The sequence below is a fragment of the Ictalurus punctatus genome, chromosome 13, assembly GCF_001660625.3.
Source record: "Ictalurus punctatus breed USDA103 chromosome 13, Coco_2.0, whole genome shotgun sequence".
In the NCBI taxonomy this organism is placed as follows: Eukaryota; Metazoa; Chordata; class Actinopteri; order Siluriformes; family Ictaluridae; genus Ictalurus; species Ictalurus punctatus.
The window spans coordinates 28,532,501-28,543,702 of record NC_030428.2 but is presented as its reverse complement, the minus strand read 5'-3'; the positions used below and the strand labels follow the sequence as shown (position 1 = coordinate 28,543,702).

At 39.0% G+C, this 11,202-nt stretch overlaps 2 protein-coding genes across 2 annotated transcripts in view; both read left to right on the top strand.

The window, feature by feature from the left end:
• On the top strand, window positions 1-3,124 carry LOC108273604 (probable vesicular acetylcholine transporter-B). Its single transcript, XM_017482944.3, has one exon. It carries the CDS (start codon window positions 449-451, stop codon window positions 1,988-1,990), a length of 1,542 nt encoding a protein of 513 aa, XP_017338433.1. The 5' UTR covers window positions 1-448; the 3' UTR covers window positions 1,991-3,124.
• Window positions 3,125-5,179: 2,055 nt separating this feature from the next.
• The window catches only part of LOC108273528 (choline O-acetyltransferase), a 38,009-nt gene continuing 31,986 nt past the window's right edge, over window positions 5,180-11,202 (top strand). Inside the window, exons 1-2 of the mRNA XM_017482801.3 lie at window positions 5,180-5,304; window positions 8,934-9,125. Of these exons, the coding sequence (XP_017338290.1) occupies window positions 5,266-5,304; window positions 8,934-9,125 (231 nt within the window). The 5' untranslated portion in view covers window positions 5,180-5,265. The remainder of the gene's footprint in view (window positions 5,305-8,933; window positions 9,126-11,202) is intronic.

The following is an 11,202-nucleotide window of genomic DNA, read 5'->3' as shown; positions in this document are numbered from 1 at the left end:
AGAGAGAGAGAGAGAGAGAGAGAGAGAGAGAGAGAGAAACGATAACCATCTGAACACAAAGCTGCAAGTTCATTCGCGCTAATGGCAGCGGCGCCGTTTGTGGATCCGGAAAGGCGCACAGTCTGAGCGCAACAGACGAGAAAGAGAGACAGAAAGAAAGAAAGAAAGAAAGAAAAAAGAAAGTAAGGAAAACAACAATAGAGAAAGACAGAGAGAGAGAGAGAGAGAGAGAGAGAGAGAGAGAGAGAGAGAGAGAGAGAGAATAAGACAACGCCCGGAAGACGCAACTAGTCCGGATGAGAGTGACACAAGATGGAGAATAAGCGCTGGATGAGCTGAACTCTGCGCGTAAAGACAGAGAGACCGGGGGAAACTTCGCGCTTCGGGGAAGAAGAAATAAATACACAGCGTCTAAAGCAGGAGGAGAGATTTTCCTTCACTTTGAAGCATGGAGGAGTCCGGAGGTTCTCTCGGTCTGGCCAGGTCAGCTGCTCAGAAACTTTCCGAAAGGACGAAGCAGTTCGGCGGGGCGGTGCACGACCCCGAGCGCCAGCGGAGGATTATCTTAGTGATCGTGTGCGTGGCGCTGCTCTTAGACAACATGCTGTACATGGTGATCGTGCCAATTATCCCCGACTACCTGGCCGACCTGGAGAGCGAAAATGAAGCAAACACACACAGTAACACCTCCACCGACAGCACCAAGGAGAACCTGGACGTAAAGATAGGAGTTCTGTTCGCCTCCAAAGCTATCGTTCAGCTTCTTGTGAACCCTTTATCGGGGACGTTTATCGACCGTGTGGGTTACGACATCCCACTCCTAATTGGGCTGACGGTCATGTTCTTGTCCACCAGCGTGTTCGCATTTGCTGAGAACTATGGCACGTTGTTTGCTGCACGCAGCCTACAGGGTCTTGGTTCAGCATTTGCAGACACCTCAGGCATCGCCATGATTGCCGACAAGTACACAGAGGAGCCGGAACGCAGTCGTGCACTCGGTATCGCCCTGGCATTCATATCATTTGGTAGCCTTGTGGCACCACCGTTCGGCGGAGTGCTGTATGAGTTTGCTGGTAAGCGTGTACCGTTCGTCGTGTTGGCATGCGTGTGTCTGGCCGACGGTATCCTGCTGCTCACTGTGATCAAGCCCTTCTCAGACCGGTCACGTGAGAACATGCCCATCGGCACTCCCATCCATCGGCTCATGGTGGACCCATATATCGCCGTGGTGGCGGGGGCACTTACGGTGTGCAATATACCCTTGGCCTTCCTCGAGCCAACGGTGGCCAACTGGATGGAGACCACGATGCACGCCACTAAATGGGAGATGGGCCTGACATGGCTGCCCTCGTTCTTCCCGCATGTTCTTGGCGTGTACTTGACAGTAAAACTGGCGGCCAAGTACCCACACCTGCAGTGGTTCTACGGTGCTCTGGGCATGGTGATTATCGGTGCTAGCTCATGCACCGTGCCTGCCTGCAAGAACTTCGGACAGCTCATGGTGCCGCTGTGCGGTATCTGCTTCGGGATCGCACTCGTCGACACGGCACTGTTGCCCACGCTGGCCTTCCTTGTCGACGTCCGTCATGTGTCTGTTTACGGCAGCGTGTACGCCATAGCAGACATTTCGTACTCCGTGGCCTATGCCATGGGACCCATCGTGGCCGGACAGATCGTCCATAACTTGGGGTTTGTCCAGCTCAATTTGGGCATGGGCCTCGTCAACATGCTGTATGCTCCCGCTCTGCTCGTGCTGCGCCACGTCTGCCAGATGAAGCCATCTTACTCCGAGCGGAACGTGCTGCTGGAGGAAGGTCCCACAGGACTCTACGACACCATCAAGATGGAGGAACGCAAGCTGAAAAGAAAAGGACTGAGCACCACCACAAACACGAACATCAACTCCACAACCAATGCCCTTCCCATCGAGGACGGATTCGGCTCAAGATCATTCTCCGAGGAAGAGTCGTCGGGACCAGAGTACACTTAACATCACACTCTTAAATAAAGGTGCTAGAAAGGTTATTTGCCAAACATTCCAAAACATATTAATTGATGTAAGTTCTTAAAAGAATTTGTATTTGTTTCTCATTGATTCCTTGGCTCCTGGATGTATATAAAATGTCACATATGATACAATCCTGAAGGATTTTCCAGGAAAGTTTAGTTTTAGAGTGGAGAAGAACCATTTTTGGTTCCCCGAATAACTTTTTATTTCTTTATCCACGTGGCATTGGTGCCAGAAAGAACCTCAGAGATAACAGGTTCTTTAGGAGCTCTAGATAGTTCTTAGACTACTTAAAGGATGCTACTTTCAGAGCGGGTTCTACACAGGAACATCCCCAAAGGGATAAACTGAAGAATGCTTTAGCGTTACACATTTGGCCTTTTATAGCAGTTCTTTAAGCAAATAAATCTATTTAACTCATTAAATCATGGTCAATTTTCTGGGAACCAAAAACTATTATTTTAAGGCATTTCTGGCACCTTTATTATTCAAAAGAATAGTAATATTTTATTTAAAATGAGAAATTTTCCTAATCCCAACCTATCTCTGATGTTCTTGGGAACAGAAATGGCAGAAATTCCCCACAGTGTCTAATTGACACAGTGTTCATGGGGAATTTAAATAATTTTACCATCACACAGGAGTTTACTTCCATTCTGATGCTTGTACTGTGAAGTTTTCATGACAAAGTGAACTGTATTAAATCATTAAATCAGTAAAAACATTCATGTTACTGAGCTGCTTTCTTTCAAATGTACAGAGATTATATGTACAGAAAATAACACTGAATATTTCACCTATATTTCAATATGAACAAAAATGGTAGCTTATTTTGATGTATAAAAAATTATAAAAAATTGTTGTACAAAATGTACTTGAGCTTTAACAAAATGTCCGCCTATTTAGTTTAATGGAATTAAAAGAATATCTTTTAAATACCGAACTATAATATGACACATGTACATATTTGTAAATCATGTAATTTAGTGGTGTGTGAATATGTGGATATGATTAAGACTCAAATGTTTAAAAAAAGGTAAGACTATATGCTGTTAAAGACAGAACAAAATGGAGTATTCACATTAATGATGATAATTTTGATAATAAACATCTTGAAACAGGTGTCACAGTTTGGATTGTTGTGTCTGCTATAACAAACAAACAAACAAACACACAGCCAATACATATTTCCTTAAATAAAGTTATAATATAATTAATGTTCATTCACATAATTATAGTATAAAAAAAAGATAAAATATATAAAATAAATGAGATGTATCTGCTAATCAGCTAATCTCATTTATTGTTTAATACTTATTGAAATATTTTTTTCATTTATAATTGAAACAATACATCACTCATGTCTCAAATCTGAGAGAATGTGAATTATTTGCATATAAATTAATACATTTTAAAGTATTCATTTTTACTCAAAAAAGTTTTCATTAATCAAGTTATTTTCAGTCAGATTAGCTAGCTAACTCATGTCAGGCTAACTGAAACTAATTAATTCAGTTAATATGTCAATTATTCATACGTATATTATAAAATGGATAAAACTAATGGCACATTTTCCCATCAAATAGTTCATATTTAATGTTTTAACTAGCAGGACTTTTCGTTACGGAGTCATTTCAGTCCGAGACACTTCCATCGTGTCTTTGCTAACACACTGATTTACCTCAGAGTCGTTTGGAAAAGTCTGTCAGAACGCCGTCGCGTGCGCTTCACACCGACCAATCAGAGCGCCTTCAGAACTCCTTCACAGTATCCACTGACCAATCTCAGCGCGCCCGGTTAACCAAGGGGGCGTGGTTTCGGATGAAAGCCCGACGGGCGACCAGAAAGGGCAGGATAAAAAAAAAAAAAAAAGTGACGGTGCGCGCGGAAAGAGGAGCGCTAGGAAGATGGACAGTAAGGAGCGCGCGCACGGAAACTTCTAATCCACTCCACAGGTAATTAACAATAATACAACAAAAAAAGAATAATAAATAAATTAAAAATTAATGCTTTTCTCGTGAATTTCCCTCTACCGTATTAAAGAGCGTGTCTAAAAAATATTATAATATATCCCGACGCTGTGAAATTGAGACTTTGGGCTGATTAAAGTAATGTATAAATGGTTTCGTTGTTGCTGTTTTTTTTATTTTAATTATGAAGTATTATATTTTAGTTAGTTTGCATGTTTTTGCATATTGCTTTTTTTGGACATGATGTCAGATATCAGCGTAATTCATTCTTTATTAGTAGTATTTTATTTATTTATTTATTTTAAATGAAGACAAGTGTCTTAATAGAGAAGATTCTCGCGCAGGTCTGGGAATCTTGTAATAAACAATATGAATATTCAGATTTCAAACTCGTTCTCATTGCATTAATGTTTGGAATCCGTTGTCTTTGCACATCCCCTCGTTTTCTGCACTAACGCATCCTCCCTAATGCACACCACAGCTCAAATTTCACATTGCACGATAAGCTTGCAAAAAAAAAAAAGAAAAAACTAAAGAAGAAAATCCGGATATTAATGACTGGACAGTTTAAAAATAAATGTGCAAATATCTCTTGAGCAAAAAGCAAGAACCCTGCATCATTATCCGTAAGATATTTGCAGGATAAACGTATATACAGCTGTGTGCAAAAGTTTGCACACCCCAACTATCAGAGTGTCTAAACACATATATAGTAGGCTATATGTGTACCGTTCCTAATTTTACCTCATCCTTGTCTTTGCCTTGAATGTAACTGCACTGATTTATGTGTTTATTGCTTATTTTTTATATTTATAATCTATTTTTTATTTTCATTATCTTTTGTGCATGAAGTGTTACTCATACACATTCACACGAGCATGCTTTCTGTTACTCAGGTATTACTGATCTACATATCTACATTCCACAGACCTGTCTATATGTATATATATATATATATATATATATATATATATATATATATATATATATATATATATATATATATATATATATATCGTACTGTTAATTATTTTCGGATTATTACGTTCATTACAGATGGTCCTTGATTGCCAGAAGCATTGAAAAGCAGTGTATGTCATGATATTAACAGTAAAACAACCACAATCAATTTTCTGAATGAGATTAAAGGTATGATAAATGTATAAACACACTCCTAACATATCCGCTGTCTCTGTCTGTCTGTCTGTGTCAGTCTGTGTGTGTGTGTGTGTTTGTGTGTGTGTGTTGTGAAGACCGTCCGATCAGCGTCAGGATCATAGGGTGAAGATGCCTGTGCTGGAAAGAGAACCATCCAGAGACAGCAATGTAAGCTTAATATCATCATCATCATCACCATCATCACCATCATCATCATCAACATCATCATCACATCATCATCATCATCATCATCATCATCATCGCCATCATCATCACCATCATCATCACCATCATCATCATCATCACTATCATCACTATCATCATCATCATCACCATCACCATCATCATCATCACCATCATCATCATCACCATCACCACCATCATCATCATCATCATCATCATCATCATCATCATTATCACCATCACCATCATCATCATTATCATCAGCATCATCATCACCATCATCATCATCATCATCATCATCATCAGCATCATCATCACCATCATCATCATCATCATCATCACCATCATCATCATCACCATCACCACCATCATCATCATCATCATCATCATCATCATTATCACCATCATCATCACCATCATCATCATTATCATCAGCATCATCATCACCATCATCATCATCATCATCATCATCATCATTATCATCAGCATCATCATCACCATCATCACCATCACCACCATCATCATCATCATCATCATCATCATCATTATCACCATCACCATCATCATCATTATCATCAGCATCATCATCACCATCATCATCACCATCACCATCATCATCATTATCATCAGCATCATCATCACCATCATCATCATCATCATCACCATCATCATTATCATCATCATCACCATCATCATCATCATCATCATCATCATCATCATCATTATCATCAGCATCATCATCATCACCATCATCATCATCACCATCATCACCATCACCACCATCATCATCATCATCATCATCATCATCATTATCACCATCACCATCATCATCATTATCATCAGCATCATCATCACCATCATCATCACCATCACCATCATCATCATTATCATCAGCATCATCATCACCATCATCATCATCATCATCACCATCATCATCATCATCACCATCATCATCATCATCATCATCATCATCATCATTATCATCATCATCACCATCATCATCATCATCATCATCATCATCATCATCATCATTATCATCAGCATCATCATCACCATCATCATCTCAGACAGCATCAACTCACTATAGCGTATAAACTGTTCCTTTCTGCATTACTCCATGTGATTCATTCATTATTTTGCATTTTTCTCATCTTATTTTTTTGTCCTGTTACGGTTGCAGTATGAGGTGTATTGATGTAGAACTTTACATTTTTTGTGACTGGATCTACTTTAGACATGACACAATAAAAACAAAAAAAAACAATAAGAAAACAAGTTGCTCTGTTTTAATAATCGGTGTTAAGATGCCGAACTAGGACCGTTCTGAGCCGAGATATAGCACTTTCTATAAACAGCTATATAACCAAAATGTGTTGTATGCCATGACACAAAGATGGCCGTCGTAGTTAAACCGAGTCAAATAAAAACATTTAAAATGGTGTGTTTGCAATGCCAATACATTGAGGTAATCACTCAAAAAAAAAATAATGAGAAAAATTAAACACTTTACAATTATTGGACCATTTGAGATGGACTGACCCGTAAATAAAAGTCCACTTTGATTACAGTAACCCCACTGTGTTTTATTTATTATGCAATCGATTGATTGATTGATTGATTGATTTGATTTATTCTGTAAATTATTGCACTGGTTTACACTTTGGTTTACAATCTGAAAACGGATGATTTCTAGATGAGTTCTGCTCCTGAAGTCCACATTAATGTTGAGTCGATCCCTCGGCCCTCCAAGGGCTCATCTAACAAACCTCATAGAGCTAATCGAGTAATGGAACGGCTCTTAACGTGGCGTCAGGGATTCTCCCAAGGGGCAATAGGGCCAAGTCAATGAGGGTGTGTTAAAAACAGTGTGTGTGTGTGTGTGTGTGTGTGTGATCATGCAAACGCAGACCAGTATTGAAAAGGAAGATATTCATGCTGTTATAAAGTACAGTGAGGTGAACTTTATTATAATGAGGTTTTTAAATTTTTTTAATTGGGGCACATCGTACACTAAAGTATTTTACAGTATTTGCAATAAACAACAAAAAAAGAGGTTTTCATCTAACTCACCGTCATAGATCCAATCAAAAATGTAAAGTTCTAAATGAATGCACCTTATACTGTTACCATAACAAGACAAAAAAATGTAGTCATAGCAACGATCATATAACAGCGATACAACTGATGCCTGAGTTTAAACGCTGGGTAATAGGCGTGCTTATTTACTTATTTTTTTTGTTACTTTGTGTTATGTACGTGTAAAGTGACCTTGTGTTAGGAAGGAGCTATATATAGGTAAATAGGACACATAAAAACTGACTAAATAAATACATTTATTCTTTTGACAGAAAATTTCATCGGGGGGTTCTTAAACATTTTGCAGGCTGGGAAGCTCTTTATCTAAAAAACAAACAAATAAACAAACAAAAACAAATCTCTCCCTCAGTACAGATTTATCTTCAGAACAAATAATGTTTGCAAATAATTCAAACGTTATTCTCATTATTAATTTATTAATTTTATTATATTTATATTTATTGGAATTTAATATTTGACGGGTTTTTATATTCATAGGCATCATAGAGCTTTTTATTTCTGAACGTTCCTGTCTTGAAACACATTTTTAGAAATTAAAACTGTTCATTAAAATTAAATTCACACTGACGTTGTATCCTACAAAAACCCTACACATTGTATCTGTCCATCCATCCCTCCATCCATCAATCAGTCTCTCCATCCAACCAACACTCCTCGAAGGTTCTGTTTTTATTGACGTTTTCTAAACGCTCTTTCAATTCCGCTCTCTAGGTTTATTCCTGCAGGACTCTGCAGTTACGCCCTGAACACGTCTTCCATCTCAGATAGAACGTTCACAACAGAGTGATTACAACCCCAATTCCACAAAAGTCGGGACAAATGTAAATAAATTGGGGTTGTACATTCACGTTGTGTTTCACTCCTATTGATTGTCAGGACACATACGAAAAGGCGTTTTAGTCTCAACGAGAGGTTTGTGAACCTCGAGTGACCGGCCTTGACTACAGTGCGCATTTCCATTACTTATCATTACACTGAAGGAGGAAACACAACGAGTGTCCTTGGCCACGTTGTGTGGTTTGATCCATCCACGCTCACGTCCTGAAAAGAAACACGCAGTGGAGAATTTTTTTCCTAGCTCGTTTTCTTTTGATTTAGAAATCAGAAAATGAATCAGGACTGAGGAGTGTGTGTGATATTCTCACTTTTTATTAAAGAATCTACACCGCAAGAGGAATTTGAGAGAACGAGGGGGAAAAAGATGAAATTTCAGAGAAATGCTAACATTTACATCATCTGATGAATTAACGCCAGGCCAGAGGGCACGAACGCACGACTGATACGGTCCAAATTTCACACGAATCAAGGTGCACATTAGTGAGTCTCCTTATACCTTATTTAGTTTGTCTAAACGAACTGGATATTCATGAGCGCCACATTTCTTATGTAATGTCGAACATTTCCTGCATGATCCCACTGCTCTCAATTTCCATATCCATCATAATTCATAAGATAAGCATAATGTTGTCACTTAACAGTCTAGACTACATCATATTTGTTTAACTGAATTCCTTTAGGTGATACCCAAAGTACCTTTACCAGACCTGCAGCAAACCATGTCTACATACCTGAAGTGTGTGAAACACCTCGTCCCTGTGGCCCAGTTCCAGAAAACCAAAGCTATAGTAGAGAAGTTCAGCAAACCAGGAGGAACAGGAGAGATGCTCCAGAAAAAACTGCTGGAGAGGAGAGACAAGACCGAGAACTGGGTACAAAATTCACACACATAGAACCTATCTATGAACCCGGGTTCTTCAGTTCTTCACTCTGGTAGAACCCTTAAAGATTCTTAAACTGAGGGTTCGCTTGTAAGAAAATGTTCCAAGTAGAAGCCCATACTCTGCTATGCTCACATTAGTCACTCATGTCACTTATAGTTTGTGTCTTACTTGTGGGCGTGGCCTGTCCATCATTTTTTATTTAAATGTCCAATGAGAAGCAGTAGTAGTTATATACCATATAGCTTTTACAGCTGACCAGTTAAATACATATTCAATAACACACTAATCCGTGTGAACATCGCTTGTTTTATAACATGTCACATGCTCCGATTCGTCCTTAGATTAGATTAGCAAAGCACGCTAACTGTACTAGCTGGTCAAAAGTATGCGCTCCCCTGACCATCGCATCCATTTGTGATTCTTCCCTAAACTGTTGCCACAAAACTCTGAAGCACACAAGATATATAGTAGAATGCCTTTGTATGCAGTAGACGCGGTGTGTGAAGGTTAGAAGAAGGTAGAAGAATGTGAGTGTCCTACACAGAGCCCTGACGTCAACCCCACTGAACACCTTTTGGAATGAACACCTCCTCACATCAACGTCAGTGCCTGACCTCAACCTCATTAATGCTGTTGTAGCTGAATGAACACAAATCCCCACGGCCACGCCCCAAAATCCCCACAGCAACACCCCAAAATCTAGTGGAAAGCCTTCCCAGAAGAGCGGAGGAGGATATTATAATGGCAAAGGGGGCCTAAACGTGGAATGTGATGCTCAACAAGCACATATGGGTCATGGGTGATGGTCAGGGGTGCACATACTTTTGGCCATATAGTGTACGTACACTCTCCAGCTTTATTTTTCTTCATCTCTATATAATTAAATGAGAGGTTGTATACGACAGGATAGGATGAAACCATGTTTTTGCATGTCAGTAGGAGTAAATAGGAACGCATCGCAGGTAGGAGCTAAATGTGTGCGCAGGGAACTGAAGAAACGTCAGCGCACACGTGCAATAGGATTGGTCTGAGGAATCATTCAGGCCTTTTGATTTGATTTACCTAATTTGCACAGAATTGAGACAAATCTCACTTTAAATGTCCCTCATTGACGAAATGATGCACTTACAGATCATTTGCAGAACATATTATATTAGTAGTCATTAACCATTAAGCATAGCTATCAATTTCTAGCACTTACCAGTGTACTATGATTTCTGCAGTTCCACCGTTATGTTGTGTTTATTCTCTACATGATCTATATGAAATATCTCTTAAACCTGTGCATAGTTTGACGGCTATAAAAGAAGAGATTGTGTTTAACACACCTTTACTGACCTTTCCTCTTGCTGTAAACACTTTACCACATTAAGGCTCAGTCCGGTCCTTTATACGCACTTGGAGCTCTGAGAGATTGACTTAACATCACTGTAGAACTTATTACGACTAACCAGAATGCATTGCCCTTTCCTTTTTGTCTATAAGCATGTTTACACTACCAGTCAAAAGTTTGTGGACACCCGACTGAAATGTTTCTCATGATCTCATGATGATGACAACCTTTTGATCTGAAGGTGTTTGATTAAACTTGTGAAATCGGTGTCGTAGACAAAAATATAATCGTGCCGACGTGTTCGTTTCTTTCATTAGAAAACTAACATTTTATTTACAAATATATCTATTTTTAAACGGACGACTCGGAGCGAAATATTCGGAAAAGCAGGTGATAAGAGTCCAGCGTCGGTGTGAACTCCTTTAATACTGTTTAAAAATCATCTCAGGGAAATTCCACAAGAAATCGGGTGAGAAAACGTCAAGAATACATTTCTGGAAATTCTAGGCAAAAAGAAGATGCTAAATTACTTTGATTTATTATTTTGATTTATTTTGGATTATTTTTAAATGCAACATAATTCCCATAGTTCCATTTGTGTTACTCCAGAGTTTTAACGACTTTATTATTATTCTAAAATGTGGGGAAAAAAAATAAAGATAAAGAATGAGCGTGTCTAAAGTTTTGAGCGGTAGTGTATGTCTGCAACTGTGTGTAACCGGTGTGTTTGAT